Here is an 18,799-nt window from a genome sequence, read left to right on the forward strand (position 1 = left end):
TATCTTTTTCTATTGATATTATGCTTTTTCTTAAAATTACCTTCTTTAATGTGGATTGCACCAAAAAATTGAAGTGAAAGTTTAAGACACTTCTTAGGGAAAGACTGCATTAAACTACCTCCAAAGGACTCTTTTACACTATATCCCCCAACATTCCTACAACTTTCGGTACCCACCAATAATATCCTAGCATTATCTCCACATAGGTTTTATGAATTTTGATTATAAAGTTATAAATTTCCCTCAAAGTACTACTTTTGTGTCATCGCGCAGTATGTATTATTTTCATAATTGTTTTGTTCTGAGTATTTCTTTGATTTCCATTATGATTTCTTCTTTGGTTCATGAAGAATTTACAAAATGTGCTTTTTAACTTCCAAAAACATATGTGAATATGCATCTATGTTTTAGTTGAGATTTATGTAATTAATTTTTAACTTCATTCCACTGTGGTCAGAGAATTTAGTTTGTCTGACACTACTTTGAAATTTTTGAAACCTTGCTTCATGGCCTTGTACATGGATGATTTTTGTAAATGTTCCATGTGTGCTTGAAGAGAGTGTGTATCCTCTAACTGTTAAATTCAGTTCTATATATGACCATTAAATTATGTTTTTGTTCAAATTTTCTATAACTATACTAATTTTATCTGATTGACTTATCAATAATTAAGAGAGGTATATTCATACCTCTTACTTTAATAAGATACTTATCAAGTTTCCAATTTTTGCTTCATATATTAAGAGGTTATTTTATTAGGAGTTTCAAGTTTAGAATTATTATACCTTCCTATCATTATGAAACCACACTCTTTATCCCTAATAATGCTATTGGTTTGTTTCTCTGTAGATGATGTGTTCTTTATTTTTTTTTCTTTTGTTTTTAAAATCTTCTTTTAATATTTGGTATTTTGGAGTATGAGTACAATGCGTCCCGTTTGTGTGTATATGGATTTCTTTTTATTTATTCCTATTTCTGTGGAATGGTGTTTTTCAATAGTTTGGGGAATTACTTACTCTCCTTGAATAGTAACTCTCGTCCATTCTTTCTAGTCTGCCCTTTTGGAACTGATTAGGTATATGTTAGACCTTTAGTCTATTATCAATATCTATTTAATATCAAAGATTAAATCAATATTTAATATCAAAGATTAAATCAATATTTACTTTTTAATTTTAACAATTATATAAACATAATTTATTTTAAAATTCTCTTTAAATATTCTGCATTATAAGTAATCATTTTGATAGTTTCTTAGTGTTAATGATGTTTTAACTCTATCTTTTATTTAAATATTTCACATATATTTTATACTTTATATTAGATAATATCATTACCCATAGTCCTCAGGATCTAGATCTAGGATTTGTTATTTTTAAAATTCTCATTCATAATGACTTCTTTATTAGTTTGGTGTATTTTTACTAAACTCAAACTGAATGAATCTTAAGAGTCTAAATGGGATACGCTTTCCTCCAGAGAAGATTTGTATTTGCTTATGATAGTAGCTAGGAGACCCTACTGACCTGGAACCACTTGAGATAACTGAGATCCTTGTAAGGGTCTTGGTTTAATATAAGAATCTCTTCTTCAGCTGTCTCAATTTGTGGGGGGCCCAAGACTTACTAGTGGACTCTAGATCCATGTGCTAATATTAACATTTGTTTCCAGCATCTCTCCCTCTATGATTTCAGATCACTTATCTATCCCATTGTTATTCTTTTCCTTTCCTTTTTCTGGTCCTGGGAGCTTTCTCTTATGTCTCATGAGCTTTAAAATTATGCTGTTTGAGTTATAAAGCAGAAACTAATACACCATTGTAAAACAATTATAATCCAATAAAGATGTTAAAACAAAAACAAAAGTATGCTATTTGAGATCTAATTGTACTATATTATATAGTCTAAACAATTTTACAAGATTTTATATTTGAATAAAAATAATACCATAAAAATTATTTTAGTGATGAATTTTTTAGTACTATAAATCATATTCAAATTATACTTGAAGAAACTAATCTGAAGAACTATATTAATAATATATTTATGTAGCTGTATTAATTTCAGACAGAGCAGACTTCAGAGCAAGGAAAATTATCAGAGATAAAGAGGGGCATTACATAATGATAAAGGGGTCAAGTATCCAAAAAGACGTAACAATCCTTAATGTGTATGTGCCTAACAGGAGAGTTTCAAAATAACATGAGGCAAAAACTAATGATCCATTTATATTCATTAATAAAGAGAAATGGAAAATCTACTCTCAATAGTAAATTCAGTCATTTCCCCATAACATATTTTCCCTTTTAAGTTTTAAATATAAAAAATGGCAGTGATTTCTTTTTAACTTGAAAATAATTCATATATGCATAAAAGAAAAAATCATTAAAACCTATACTGAGACTTAGAAGCTTCCTTTATTTCTTTTATTATTTAACTTAGTAGCTCACCTACTTTTTAAAGAATATGGTAAAGCTATGGGTTCCTCTTCTAGGAAAAACATACAGCATAAACACTTTACATGTAATTTCATAAGGCACATATGTAACTTTATATATGATTTCACCAGGCACATATACCACCAGTGTTTATCCAGAAATCCCCAAAGACAGAAACAAGGATAAGAGCCTCTGATTTAGCATTTAAATTACAAAAGCAATGTAAACAACTGAACAATACATACCTTACTTTCTCAGCTTCTTCAGATTCTACAGAAACCATGACTGTTGGTAGGTTAAAAAAGTTCATCGTTTCTGTCTCTGTGAGTATTATCTCTATAGTCTTCTCCAGGTCTTCTTTTGTTACAATTTTTCCAGGTGTTGCCCTAATAACTCGCAAATCTAAAATACATGACTTAATAAAAATCATTTACTAATTGTTATTTTTAATTTTCATTTCATCAAAATACCATGACAAGTCATACATTGCAGGTGGCATTACATGGTCAAGGAAAAGGTCATGTTGTGAGATGTAGTCTATTTAATCCCTCTGAAGCCAAACTGGATCCTATGGCTCATAAACCATCTCTGTTGCTGATACATCAAGCCTACTCCAATCTCAGATGTGTAGTCATGACTACAAGGGCATCCCATTACATCTATCCTATAATATTAACAGGGAGATTGGGGTGAAAAACTATTGATACAACTCAAGAGACATATGGGCAAGTGTATTTCCCGGATAATATGCAACCCTTCTCCGAGCCCTGAAGCTAATTTCTAGTCTATATCTACAACAGTCTTTTATTCTGTTTGTCCTTCTTATTGGCTGACTTTTGATTTAGATTACAGCCCACCTCTAATCATCTTCACCAAGAGCTAAAAAGACTCTCCAGTGAAAGTTGTGGTTAAATATAGGAGAAAAAGAGGCTCAATATCCATGTAAAACATACATTGAAAAGGGTTAGCCTCAAGCCTGTAGTCTTGTCAGAAGTCCAAGATTCTTGAAAAATTTCACTGAGGATGGAGTGTCAAGGACAGTTTGGACTTGGTTGTATGGGTAATAAAGAGCCAAGACACGGTATATAGGTCAGAGTTCAATGTTTTCTGTTAAAAACAGCATGTGAAGCAGGGATCCATGAGGCTTTGACATGGGTAAAGCTTGAAAAGCTTTAGGAAAACAAGACTTAAGGGTATACACTTTCCAGAGATTAAGGCTCAGTCTCCTTAAGAAGGCCCAAAGCCTGAGAAAAACACTCTCCTTATAACCTAAAAAATATACAAGCTACTAATTTCACAAACCAATCATCAACACTTGGAATGGCTAAATAATAGTATACTCATCTATGAATATTAACTAGTAATTAAATATGACATTAAAAACATATGAAAGTGTTTGTGATAAAATGTAAAGTGACAGAATAATCCAGGACAAAACCCATGCTATGGTTATAACAATTAAAATACTTATGCATATGGAGAAGCTGAGGAAATAAAATTTTTAATTGCTAATCCTTTATAGTATTGGATGATTCTTCTTTTTAAAAATGTTCTTTAATTTTTATTATTTATGCAATAAATTTAGAATATGAGGGAGAGATGATTTATATAAGTAAATCTAGCTAAGGTAGAAATAAGGTAAGTGAAAAAGTAAATGAATTACCCATATGGACACAACTGGAGATATATCTAGTTCAAACTTTTCGTTTTATCAGTGAAGAAAATGAGAAACAGAGAGGCTAAGTGAGAAGTTTAAGGTCACATAGGAATACTGGCAGTTTTGAGACTAGAAATTTTGTTTCTTTTTTTTTTTTTTTTTTTTTTTTTTTTTTTGCAGTACGCGGGCCTCTCCAGACGTGCAGGCTCAGCAGCCATGGCTCACGGGCCTAGCCGCTCTGTGGCATGTGGGATCTTCCCAGACCAGGGCACGAACCCGTGTCCCCTGCACTGGCAGGTGCACTCTCAACCACTGCACCACCAGGGAAGCCCCTAAATTTTGGTTCTTGATTCTCTAAACTTCCTTTCTTTAAGACCACCAGATCTTCATCTATGGTTTAGTTACATATACCTTAAAGTAGCATTATGGCACAGATGTGCTAATTATAAAAATGAATGATCTTACAGTAGATAGAACCTAATAGGGGACTTCCCTGGTGGCGCAGTAGTTAAAAATCTGCCTGCCAGGACAGGAATAAAGACACGGAGTAGAGAATGGACTTGAGGACATGGGGAGGGGGAAGGGTAAGCTGGGACGAAGTAAGACAGTAGCACTGACATACATACACTACCAAATGTAAAATAGATAGCTAGTGGGAAGCAGCCGCATGGAACAGGGAGATCAGCTCGGTGCTTTGCGACCACCTAGAGGGGTGGGATAAGGAGGGTGGGAGGGAGATGCAAGAAGGAGGTGATATGGGGATATACGTATTCATATAGCTGATTCACTTTGTTACACTGCAGAAACTAACACAACACTGTAAAGCAATTATACCCCAATAAAGATGTTTAAAAAAAAAAAAGAATCCGCCTGCCAATGCAGTGGACATGGGTTCGAGCCCTGGTCGAGGAAGATCCCACATGCCGCGGAGCAACTAAGCCCATGCACCACAACTAATGAGCCTGTACTCTACAGCCTGCAAGCCACAACTACTGAGCTTGTATGCCACGACTACCACGACTAGGTGCCATGCGCGTGCTCTGCAACAAGAGAAGCCACAGCAATGAGAAGCCCACGCACTGCAACTAAGAATAGCCCTGCTCGCCACAACTAGAGAAAGCCCACGTGCAGCAACGAAGACCCAATGCAACCAGAAATAAAAATAAAAAATAAAAGGTATACCAGATTATGTTAATGTGCAGTCAAGACTGAGAAATACTAATCTACCAGGTGGTAGAGGTAGAATTGTTTGGGTGTGACTCAGTTTAGAGACCTGACTTTGTAGTTAGAATTCACCAGCAGGCCAAGACGATATAAACATCTATATTATTCTTCAAGGCTTCTGGAGGTGAAGTTTTGTTACGTTTGTTTGTTTGTTTGTTTTTGATGTAGACGAATAGAGGTAGACCTCAAGGCAAATCATTACATAAATATTTTCTTCTTTATCTTAAGAGGAGTGCAAATCCATTGGAGGGCTTTAAGCAGGGAGAATGTGATTACATTGTGTTCTTAAAAAGATCATTCTAATAGGGATACAGTAGGATAATTAGTTGGCTTAGAAATCCCACTAGGGGATTAAAGATAGAAAGGGAATTTTAAGGGAGTTTGGGGAGACTGTTGTAAACTATTGACCACTCAAGAAAAGAATCTAGTAACCTAGCAACAACCTACACTACCTTGATGAAAGACCAGGTGCATCCAAGCACCAGGCACACTCAAGCCACAAACCCTCATTGTTAAAACACAATAGATATGCGGTCTGAATCTTGTTACATGAAGTCAGGGAGTTAGTAGTCCTTGAAGAGTAGCATTTCTGCAAGACAGAAATATAGGTGAAAAAGGAAGGAAAGTAGGTGAAAGGGGACATTATACCAAAACCTGAGATGAATTACCATATATTAGTATATGGTAACACCCTTCTGCTAATATACATATTTAAATAGCATCATGACTGTCCCCATTAGACCATACAGGGTCAAAGGAGGAACTAGTGATTTAAGTCTTGACGTCTACCCAAAACTGAGGAAGAAGGTGGTCTTCTCTTCCCACCCCACTTCTTGATTATAAAAATGTAACCCTCTTTGTTCTCAGGGCTGTGCCCCCTTGCCTGCCCTCTTGTAGCCCTCACAAGTATCCTATGCTAATAAACTCACTCTTTGCCTATCGCTTTGCCTCATGCTGAATTCTTTCTGTAAGGAGAAAAAAGAACCTGAGCTTGAGTAAGTCCTGACACCAGGTGAGCAGCTTCAATTAAGACAGTGGATTTGAGTCCCCTCCTAAGTCAGGGACTATAGGTTCAAGTCCCAGTCTGAGGTGTGGCTGGGCTTGAGTCCCATTCCATGGGTTCAAGTCCCATCCTGTGGATTCAAGTCCCAATCTGAATTTTGGCTGGGTTCGTGTCCCATCCAAGAAGGAGAGCAGGTTCAATTCTGCATACAGTTTGGAAAAACAAATTGGAGGGTGGCAAGAATATATGTAGAGACTGCTGGGGGAGCTTATGACAATAATTCAATTCTTTGTCCCCTCCTGAGAGGACGGGCGTCTTCCTACAACAGACATTGTTAATTGCTTAAGTTTTCATTGCTAAGCCTTTCTCCCTTCCCTGGCCTCTTTCCATTAATACAGGCTGAGAAATAAAATATTTGGCTTTTCCAGCCACTCTTGAAGCTAGTGGTGTCAATGTGAAACAGTTCTGGTCAATGAGATAAAAACAGAAATATACAGGAAAAAGGAAACCTTCTGGGAAAACGTTTACTTTCCTGATAAATGAGGGAGATGTGACTGGTGCTACTGCCTTTCTCCTTCTTTCTGCTTTTAACGTGGATATAATACCCAGAGCTGGGGCACATATCATGAGACCATGAGGCAAGAAACAAGAAGAAAAGGCTTACAAAAAGAGAAGAGCAGAGTTTCCAATCCAGATTTTGACACAATTAAGCCACAAAAGCAAAGCCAAAAGCTATCTACCTTTAACTTCTTTTAATGTGGGAAAAATGGTAGTTGGGTATTCTGTTACTTGTCAGAAGCATTCTGTTGCATATGCTAACACCAAAGAGTCCATCAAGCACTTTTCCAACCTTATTAATATTTTCACTAATCCTCATTATCATCTTAGAGGAAAAGCCATCCTGACCCTCAAGGAAGTACCCACTTCTTCCAGAACATTTTGTCAACCATTATTTCCTCATTCTTTTAACTTTACTTGCATAATACTTTGCATTACCTCATGTTTTATCCTCTGCCTGGAATGGGCCTCTCCTTTTGTTCTCCTGACAAATTACTAATTATCTTTAGAAACCAAATTCAAAAGTCAATAATGTTCTCTATGAAAGTTCTCTCATTTTTTGTTTTCCACTTCACAGTAGTTAATCTTTTCTTTGTAAGTACTCCCATCACATTCTGCATATGTCTTAATATGGCACTGATCACAGTGTATATCACAATTGTTTGTCTCCTGAGTTAGAAGCTGAGCTCTTTTAAAACAGGGTCTGTGGGACTTCCCTGGTGGTGCAGTGGTTAAGAATCCACCTGCCAATGCAGGGGACACAGGTTCAAGCCCTGGTCTGGGAAAATCCCACATGCCAGGGAGCAACTAAGCCCACGTGCCACAACTACTGAGCCCGTGGTCTAGAGCCCGCACACCTAGAGCCTGTGCTGCACAACAAGAGAAGCCACAGAAATGAGAAGCCCACGCACCGCAATGAAGAGTAGCCCCTGCTCGCGACAACTAGAAAAAACCCTCACACAGCAACGAAGACTCAATGCAACCAAAAATAAATAAATAAATAAAATATTTTTTTTTAATTAAAAAAAAAAAAACAGGGTCTGTGATTACTGAGGCTGGTGGTGCAAGAAAGTCACTCGAGGGTTTCCCTGGTGGCGCAGTGGTTAAGAGTTCGCCTGGGGCTTCCCTGGTGGTGCACTGGTTGAGAGTCTGCCTGCCGATGCAGGGGACGTGGGTTCGTGCCCCGGTACGGGAAGATCCCACATGCTGCGGAGCTGCTGGGCCCGTGAGCCATGGCCACGGAGCCTGCGCGTCCAGAGCCTGTGCTCCGCAACGGGAGAGGCCACAACAGTGAGAGGCCCGCGTACCGCCAAAAAAAACCCAAAAAGTCCCTTGAGAATTTTTAAAAATATATAAACATTACCCTGGTAATTCTCATGTAGCTACTGCACAGGCCAGCATTTGGGAATGATTACCATAGCTCTTCTATCTCAAGCACCCAAAAAATAATGAGCATATTAGCTAAAGAAATAATGAACTGTTACTGAAATAAAAGATTGGATTTTCATTACCTGTAAAACTAGCCAACATTTCCCGTTTAAAGGATGGTTCTTCTAGGTCTTCTACCATTGATTCAGTAGTGGATGTACTTGACTTAGAAACTGTACTGCTTCCTAAAACTGACCTTTAATAATGAATAACAACATTATTTATTTAGATGTCCTTATGGGCAATTAAATGTATAAATGAAAACATTATCAGATTGAGAAATCAAATAGACTGTAATCATATGAGCAAAGTTGATAAAAATAAACTAGTTCTTTAAATATTGGGTTGATTTTTAATGTTCTTTAAGTAAAAAATCATATTTTAGAAATAAAACATGTCAAACCTATGCCTAAAGACCTTCAATGGATTCCCAACAGTATGTTTAGGATAAAAATCCAAAACACAGCCTACCTACTGAGACTCTCCATCTTATCTTCATTATCAATATTCTCTCCCCCCACTTTTTTTTTTAAGTTTCTCAAACTTATGGAGCTCTCTTACCTCAGGGCCTCAGCCTGGAATATTCTACCCTTCATTTTTCACCAGGTTTCTGCTCATTTTTCAAATCCTATATTAAATGCAATTTATTCAATTTGATAAATGTCCTCTCAAGACTTAATGTAAAATAAAATTTATATACTTCGTGGGAAATCAATACACTGAAGAATCCAAAAATAATTTCCTTTAAACATAGAAACTTAACATTACTCCATGATATTACATACTTTTTTCCTTTCTATTTATAGTTCCAACTGCCCTCCAAAAAGGTTGGGTTCAGTTTACTGGAATATCCTTTGTTTTCAGAGAACTCCCATGGCTTCTGTATGCTAATTTGGAGGCAGACTCTAGAGCAGCATATTTTCTCCTAAAATTTTGTGCTTAGTTAACATCTGGAACTTTTAATTTATCAGACTGAAAGTTACACACTAAAGTATTTCCCCATAATCTTTAGATTGTTTTAGGAGTACTGTTTTATTATGGCAAAGACTGAATTTCTCTATTGGAAGCACTAAAAAATTTCAATTATATAAGTATCTATATATGTAAATGCAAAACATGTCATTTACCAAAAAAAAGTTATAAAACAAGAGAGAAATCAAACCCTAGGAGAACAAGGATTTGTATGGAAGAATAGGGAGGGGAAAAAAGGAAAGCTCCTAAACTGCAGCATAAAAGAAACTGAAGAAAACTGAAGAAATATGTCTGTGATGCTAGGTTGCATCTTTTGGTTCCGCAGGAAATCTTGAGTAAAATCTGTATATTTTTTCACAAATGTTTTGGTGTAAGTGTAGGGGAACACTTGACATGCAAGCTCTACATCTAGTTAAAACATGAGAGGAACACAGAGGTGGCACATTAGGATCAGAGAGCTGAGCTGGCAGACTGGAGACAACTGACATCTAAGTTACATATGTGACTTAAATGAAAATACATAAGATATAAAAAAAGAATCATAGAATAGTATACACTACCTTGTAAACTGCCCTAACATACTAGGATTTATTGTATTCTGATAAAGGCTATAGGAAGCTATAAAGTCCGATGTACGTGATCCTTCTTGTGATGTCAATAGTTTATTTGGCTTTGCTGTACCAGTATATGGATCTGGATGGTAAAGAGGTCTGGGAGTAACATCAACTCCATGTATGTCAGTCACCTGTAGAAAATAGTTATTTAAAATAAAATAAGTAAAAAAGACAGGGTTTCTGAATAATAGGTCCAAAATACACAGATAAAAATAGTAGAAAAAAGATAAATATAATGTTTGTAGGATAGGACAAACATGAAAAATTGAATGATAAAAGATTTTATGCTTAAAAAGTTTCTTAACTGAGGCATACACTTTTTAAAAAGTCTTATTCATGTTTTACCTATATATAAGAAATATATACTAATTTTGAGAAAATTCAAAAATATAGAAAGATAATTCATTCAGATTGTTAATATTTTGGTATATTTAATTTTTTTATGTATAAGCTTTAAAAACCACAACTTTTCATTTAACATTTTATTAATAAAAATTAGCCAAGTTATTACACATTTTTGGCTTGTTTTTGGCTAATTTTTAATTATGAAATTTAACACATACAGAAATATAATTAAAACATAACCATAGAGTTAAATAATACAAAGCAAATGTTCTTATAATCATAACTAAAGTAAAAAATTAGAACATTGATAGAACCTCTAGGAGACTTTGCCCCTTCTAGATCACAAGCAGCTCCCCTGGCTTTTGCTTCTTCTGGTTTACTGCCTCTCCCTCCTCCCCAGTGAATATCATTAACTTGATTTTGGTGATTATTTTCTTTCTTCTTTTTAAAGTTTTATTAAGTATGCATTCCTAAACAATAGCATTTACTTTTTATTACTTATATTGAAGTAAAATATACATAGAGATGTGCACATATAAATGCACACCTTAATAAATTTTCATAAATGGAAGACACCCAGGTACCTAGCATTCAGATTTAGAAATAGAAAATTACCAGAATCTCAGAAGTTCCTTCCATAAGAGTCACTATCTCCCACCAAAGGTAATGATTATACTGACTCCATGGATTAGTTTTGCCTGTTTTTGAACTCCACTTTGATGGAATCATGAAGCACGTACCCCTGGTATCTGGTTTCTTTTTTTCAATGTTATATTTGTGAGAGCCCTTCATATTGTTAAGCATAGCTGTAGATGGTTCATTTTCACTGTTGTACAATATTCCATTGTGTGAATATATCACAATTTATATATCTATTTTATTGTTCATGGACATTTCTGTAGTTTTCACATTTTTGGCTATTACAAATGATGCCACTAGGCTTCCCTGGTGGTGCAGTGGTTAAGAATCCACCTGCCAATGCAGGGGACATGGGTTCGAGCCCTGGTCCAGGAAGATCCCACATGCTGCCGAGCAACTAAGCCCATGCACCACAACTACTGAGCCTGAGCTCTACAGCCCGTGAGCCACAACTACTAAGCCCATGTGCCATAACTACTGAAGCCCTCGCACCTAGAGCCTGTGCTTCGCAACAAGAGAAGCCACTGCAATGAGAAGCCTGCACACCGCAACAAAGAGTAGTCCCCACTCGCCGCAACTAGAGAAAGCCTACGTGCAGCAATGAAGACACAACGCAGCCAAAAATAAAGAAATAAATTTTAAAAAAACAAAAACAAATGATGCCACTAAGAAGATGGTTGTACATGTGTTTTGCTGACTATACTGTATGAATTTATGTTGGGTGTATACCTGTGTGAAATTCCTGGTTATTGGATTATTTGTATGTTCACATATGGTAGATACTGCTGAAAGGTTTTCCCAAGTGGTTCCCACCAACAAAGTATGAGAGTTCTGGTTGCTCCAGATTTTGGTTAGCACTTAGTATTGATATTTACCAAGTTTATCAGTGTAATTTAGTTTTGCCTGTTTTTAAAATTTATATAAATAGCCATATATTATAACGGAATTATCTGACATCTTTTGTTCAACAGTATGCTTTTATGTATCTCTCCATGTTGTTGCATGTATAATCATTCATTCATTTATTGGTGACTGTAGTCTGTTGGATTAGTATATCATATTTTATTTATCCCTTTTACTTTTTTTTTTGTTTTTTATTGCGGTATGCGGGTTTCTCACTGCCGTGGCCTCTCCCGTCGCGGAGCGCAGGCTCCGGACATGCAGGCCCAGCGGCCACGGCTCACGGGCCCAGCCGCTCCGCGGCACGCAGGATCCTTCCAGACCGGGGCACGAACCCGCCTCCCCTGCATCAGCAGGCGGACTCTCAACCACTGCGCCACCAGGGAAGCCCTCCCTTTTACTTTTAACAGACATTGAATTGTTTCCCAGTTTTTGGCCATCGTGAAAACTGTTTCAATAAACATTAATGTGAAAGCATACTGTTAAACATGAAAATGTATTTCTGTAGGGGATATATAGATGTGGAATTGATGAGTCAACCTGATTAGATAACACCAAACTGTTTTCCAAGTTGATCGTAAAAATTTTCAAGATTGCCAGCATTGTGACAGTTGCTGTTACTCTACATCCTCATCAACAACTAGCACTGCCAGATTTAGAAATTTAAACCAGTATGAGTATAGGTATACATGTATCTCATTTTGACTTTAATTTTCATGAAATTGAACTTCGTTTCATGTGCTTATTTCCATCTTGACTTCCTTTTTTTTGAAGGAAAATATCCCGTACAAGTCCTTTGTACACTTTTCTGTTGAGTTCCATCTTTTTTAAAATTGATGATAGAGTTCATTAAATGTTCTGACTATGAACCCTTTCTGTTTTATGTGTTGAAAATGTCTTCTTTCACTCTATGGCTGAATTTTCCTTGTAGTATCTTTTAATGAATAGAAGTTCTTCATCTTAGCATAGTCAAATTTATCATGTTTTCCTTTATGGTTTACGCCTTAGATGTCTCATCCAAGAAACCATTCCCAATCCTGAAATTATGAAGATATTTTTGCTTTTCATGTTTAGATCTATAATATACCCGGAATTGAGTTTTGTGTATAGTATGAGGAAGGAAGCCAATATATTTTTATTCCATGTGAATACCCAATTGTCTCAACAAGAATTTTTGAAAATCCTGTTATTTCCCCATTACTCTCTAGAGCACATTTATTATAAAACAAGTGTTTATATGTGCCTGAATCACTTGTAGGCTCTCTGTCTATACCTTTGTTAATGTTACACTTTATATAAAATAAAACTTGGTATCTAGGAGAGCAAGTCTTTCCACAAAGTTCTTATTCAAGAGTATCTCGGATACGCCTAAGCTTCAGCAGATTTTTGTTTGTTTGTTTGTTTGTTTTTTTGTACGTGGGCCTCTCACTGCTGTGGCCTCTCCCGTTGCGGAGCACAGGCTCTGGACGCGCAGGCTCAGTGGCCATGGCTCACGGGCCCAGCCGCTCTGCGGCATGTGGGCTCCTCCCGGACCGGGGCACAAACCCATGTCCCCTGCATCGGCAGGCGGACTCTCAACCACTGAGCCACCAGGGAAGCCCAGCTTCAGCAGCTTTATGTAAATTTTAGACTTACCTTGACAAGTTCCTGAAAAAAATACAATTAAAAAAAAAAACTGAGATTTTGACTGAAATTGCAAAGAATCTATAAATCAAAATTTGGGTATAACTGATATACTTACAATACTGACTCTTTCTATGCATAAACATGTTCTATCTCTCCATTTGTTTGGGTCTTGTTTAATGTCTCCCAGTAAAACTTTATAGTTTTTACAGTGTAGGTATGTGCATCTTTGTTATATTTATCCACAAGTACTTAATACATTTTAGTGCTATTATAAATGGTATCATTAGAAAAATATGTAATTTTTGAAATGTGTGTTGCTGGTATATAAAAATATAATTGTTCTTGGTTGTTTTTTTTTGATATCCAATAACCTTGCTAAACTCTTATTAATTTGATAATTATTAATAGGTGATTTAAAATTTTATATGTAGATAATTGTGTCATTTACAAATATTGAATGTTTCGTTTCTTTCTTTCCAATGCTTACATTTTTCATTTCTTTTTCTTGCCATACTGAAATGGCTAAGACTTCCAAGAATGTTGGATAGAAGTGGATCCTTCTTAGGAATGCTTTACCATTAAATACGATCAGTGCTGTAGGATTTTATAAATCAGATTAAGGAAGTCCTTGTGATTGTCAGTTTCATAAGAACATTTTAAATCATGAATAAAATTTTAATCTTATCAAATACTTTATGTATTGAGATGGTCATATGCTTTTTTCCTTTAAGCTATATATGAATGTGGTGAATTACACTAATGGATTTTTAAATGTTAAACCAATCTTAATTTCTTGGTATAAATGCAGCTCCTCATGGTCTATTATCTATTTTTATTGTTATTGAATTTTGTTAACATTTTATTGAGGATTTCGCTATCTATGTTTGGAGAGATTGACTTGTAATATTTCTTTCTCATACTGTTGTAGTCAGATTTTTTTTTTTTTTTTCGGTACGTGGGCCTCTCACCACTGTGGCCTCTCCCGTTGCGGAGCACAGGCTCTGGACGCGCAGGCTCAGCAGCCATGGCTCACGGGCCTAGCTGCTCCGCGGCATGTGGGGTCTTCCCAGACCGGGGCACGAACCCGTGTCCCCTGCATCGGCAGGCAGACTCTCAACCACTGCGCCACCAGGGAAGCCCCTGTTGTAGTCAGATTTTGATATCAAGATATTTCTAGCCTCATAACATGAGTTCTGGAGTGTACCCATTTCTTTTGTTCTGTTTTTGTCCTCATGTGTTTGGCATATATCACTAGTGAAACCATCTGAGCCTGGAATTATCTTTGAAGAAAGATTTTTAAATTACTCATATTAATTTTTTAATACCTTCCAATTTTCATTTTTGTTTGTCTCTTGGTAAAATGTAAGTTTTTAAGGAATCTTTCCATTTTATATTCATTTGCAAATTTTGCAAAATTTAAAATTGGCATAAAATTACACACAATCTGCATAATTATCTTTTTAAATAGCTTTTAAAGTGTACAAGTCAGTGGTTTTGAGTGTATTCACAAATATGAGCAACCATCACCACAGTTAATTTTAGAAATTTTTTATCACCTCAAGAAGAAACTCTGTATCCTTTAACTCTGACTCCCTAACCCTTGTCTTCCTCCCAGTCCTAGGCAACCACTTAGGTATTTCATATCTCTATAGATTTCCCTATTCTGGACTTTCATGTGAGTCGCATCACATAGTGTGTGGTATTTTGATTGGCTTGTTTCATTTAGCATAATGGTTTCAAGATTCATCCATGTTGTTGCATGCATCAGTACTTCATTCCTTTTTGTGGTTGAATAATATTCTACTGTATGAATATACCACATTTTGTTTAGCCATCTGTCCACTGATGGACATTTGGGTTGTTTCTACTTTTTGGCTATTATGAATAATATTGATATAAACATTCATGTACAAGTTTCTGGGTTAGAAATATATCTTAATTTCTCTTGGGTGTATATATCTAGATGTAGAATTGCGAGGTCATATGATAACAGTATGTTTAAACACCTGAATTACTACCAGACTGTTTTCCAAAGTGGCAGGACCATTTTACATTCCTATTAGTAGTATTCTGATTTCTTGATATCCTTACCAACACATGTCATCTGACTTTTTGATTCTAGCCATCCTACTGAGTATGAAGTAAAGATCACACTGTGGTTTTGATTTGCATTTCTCTGATGACTAGTGATGTCAAGTATCTTTCCATGTGCTTTTTGACCATTTGTATACCTTCTTTGGAGAAATGAGCCTTGCCCAATTTTTAATTGGATTTTGTCTTTTTATTATTGAGTTGTAATTCTTTATATATTCCCGATACAAATCCCTTAACAGATATATCATTTGCAAATATTTTCTCCCATTCTGTGGGTAGACTTTTTACTTTATTATGTTCTTTGAAGCAGAGACATTTTTAATTTTGGTAAAGTTCAATTCATCTGGCTTTTTTTTGTTGTTGTTCATATTTTTTGTGTCATATCTGAGAATCCTTTGCCAAACCAAGGTCATGAAGGTTTACCACCATGTTTTCTTCTGTGAGCTTTTAGTTTTAACTGTTACATATGTCTTTGATTCATGTTGACTTAATTTTTATATGGTGTGAGGCAAGGGTCCAACTTTATTCTTTTGCATGTGGCTATCCAGTCATCCCAGCACCATTTATTGAAGACTATCCTTTCCCTCTTAAATGGTCATGGTACACTTATCAGAAATCAGTTGACCGTAGATGTAATGGGTCTATTTCTGGACTCTCAATTCTATTCCATTGATCTGTATATCTATCCTTGTGCCAATCAGTACCACATTATCATGATTTCTGTTGCTTTGTAGTAAATGTTGAAATTGGGAAGTGTGAGTCTGCCTACTTTAGTCTCCTTTTTCAGGACTATTTTGGCTATTCTGGGTTCCTAGCAATTCCATATGAATTTTAGAATCAATTGTCAATTTGCACAAGGAAGTCTGCTGGGATTCTGATAAGGACTGTGTTGAATCTATAGAACAGATTGGGAAGTATCACCATCTTATAATGGTAAGTCTTCCAATTCATAAATTTTGGATGCTTTCCCATTTATTTAGATCATCTTTAATTTCATTCAGTAATGTTTTAGTTTTCAGAGCTTATGATGCCACTTCTATTATTAAATTTATTCCTAAGTATTTTATTGTTTTTGATGTTATTGTGAAAGAAATTGTTTTCTTAATTTTCAAATTGTTTATTGCAAGTATAAAAAACACAATTTATTTGTATATTGATCATGTATCCTGCAACCTAACAGAATCCATTCATTAGTTTTAATAGTTTCTTTTTTTGTTTGTTTTTTGTTTGTTTGTTTTGTGTTTTTTTGGCCATGCTATGGCTTGCAGAATCTTAGTTCCCCCACCAGGCATTGGACCCGGGTCATCGCAGTGAGAGCACTGAGTCCTAACCACTGGACCGCCAGGGAATCCTATAGTCTTAATAGTTTTTTAGTAAATTTCTTAGGAGTTTCTATATGTAACATTATGTCATCTGCAAATAGAGATTTATCTTTTCCTTTCCAATTTGGTTGCCTTTCCCCCCCGCCAATTGCCTTATCTAGAACCTCCAGTACAATGTTGAATACAGTGGCAAGAAAATTTTGTCTTCTTCCTGATGTCAAAAGGAAAGCACCCAGTTGCATGATTGAGTTGATATTAGTGGATTTTTCATAAGTATTCTTTATCAAGTTGAGGAAGTCCCTCTACTCCTAGTTTATTAAGTGTTTTTATCATGAAAGAATGTTGAATTTTGAAAAGTGCTTTTTCTGGATCTAGTGATCATTGCTTTTTATTCTACTGATATGAAATGTATTACATTGATTTTTAGATGTTAAAGTACTTTGCATCTCTGGGATAAATCCCACTTGGTAACTTATGGGCTGAATTGTCTCTCCCCACCAAAAAATTCACACGTTGAACCCCTAACCCCTAGTACCTCTAAATGTGACTGTATTTAGTGATAGGGACATTAAAGAGATAATTAAGTTAAAATGAGGCCATTAAGGTGGGTCCTAATCCAATATAACTAGTGTCCCTAAAGGAAGAGTAGATTAGGACACTGTTTAGGCCATACAGTCTGTGATATTACGTTATGGCAGCCTTAGCAAACTAATGCACTCCAGGCATACAATTCTTTTTATATGTTAGATTTGGTTTGCTAGAATTTTGTTCAGGATATTTGCACCCACATTCATAAGAGATATTGGTCTGAAATTAATACTGAAACTAATGTGTGTCTCCTGTAGACAGCCAATCATTGGATCATGTTTTTTAAGCCAGTCTGACAATCTATGCCCCTTGTTTGGATTGTTTAATCTATCTACATTTAATGTTTTCTTGATATAGTTGGATTTATATCTCCCATCTTACTTTGTGTTCCATATGTCTCATGTCTTTTTTGTCCTCTATTCATCCTTTATTACTTTTTTCTGCATTGAGTGAATATTTTCTAAGGTAGCATTTTAATCTTTTAATGATCATTTCATTATATTTTTGAGGTTTTTCTAGATGGTTGTTCTAGGGATTAACATACACATCTTGTCAAAATTAACTTTGGATTTATTTTAGCTTAATTCCAGTAATATATTGAAATATTACTCCTATATAGCTCTGTTCACTATTTCCCCCTTTTGTGGTATTATTTTTATGTAAATTACATGTATTACTGTTACAAAATATAAGAAAACAGAGCCATAATTATTACTTTTCATTTTGTCATCATTTGCTTACATTACAGCTTTGTTCCCATCCACCTCCTTTGTGATATTACTGCCAAATACATAACACATATATTACATTTCTGTGTCATAGATCCAATAATACATTATATACATGTTATTTTATATAATCGTTTTTCAAATCAGTTAAGAGGGAAAGAAGGAGGAAATGCACTAATAGTTGCATTAATTACATGATATAATAGTTGTTGTAATTACATAATTGTGTTTACTGATGTTCTTTGTATGGATATGAATTACCATCTGAGGTTACATGTTTTCAAGCTGAAGAACTTCCCTTAGTATTTCTCGTAAGGTGGGTCTGCAAGCAATAAATTCTTTCAGTTTTTGTTTATCTTGGAGACTATTTCATCTTCATTTTGGAATAATAGTTTTACTGGATACAACATTCTTGGTTGAGCTTTTTCTTTAACAACTTCAAATTTGTTCTCCTCTGCCTTCTGGCCTCATTGTTTCTGATGAAAAATTATGTTAATCTTATTAAGGTTCCTTTGTACATGATACACACTGTTTTTCTCCTGCTGCTTTTAAGATTTTCTTCTTGCCCTTGACTTTCAGCATTTTTACTATAATATGTCTGCATTCATTCATTCATTCTTGGAATTCACTGAGCTTCCTGGATGTGTAGGATATTGTTTTTCAT

At 35.4% G+C, this 18,799-nt stretch overlaps 1 protein-coding gene across 1 annotated transcript in view; it reads right to left on the reverse strand.

Annotated features, from left to right (window-relative positions):
- The window catches only part of DNAI4 (dynein axonemal intermediate chain 4), a gene marked incomplete at its 5' end in the record, with an annotated part of 112,281 nt that overhangs the window by 80,210 nt on the left and 13,272 nt on the right, over positions 1-18,799 (reverse strand). The window contains 3 exon segments of the mRNA XM_082611935.1: positions 2,683-2,839; positions 8,391-8,503; positions 9,840-10,024. Coding sequence (XP_082468061.1) covers positions 2,683-2,839; positions 8,391-8,503; positions 9,840-10,024 — 455 coding nt within the window.

The sequence above is a fragment of the Mesoplodon mirus genome (assembly GCF_964341445.2).
Source record: "Mesoplodon mirus genome assembly, chromosome: 3".
In the NCBI taxonomy this organism is placed as follows: Eukaryota; Metazoa; Chordata; class Mammalia; order Artiodactyla; family Ziphiidae; genus Mesoplodon; species Mesoplodon mirus.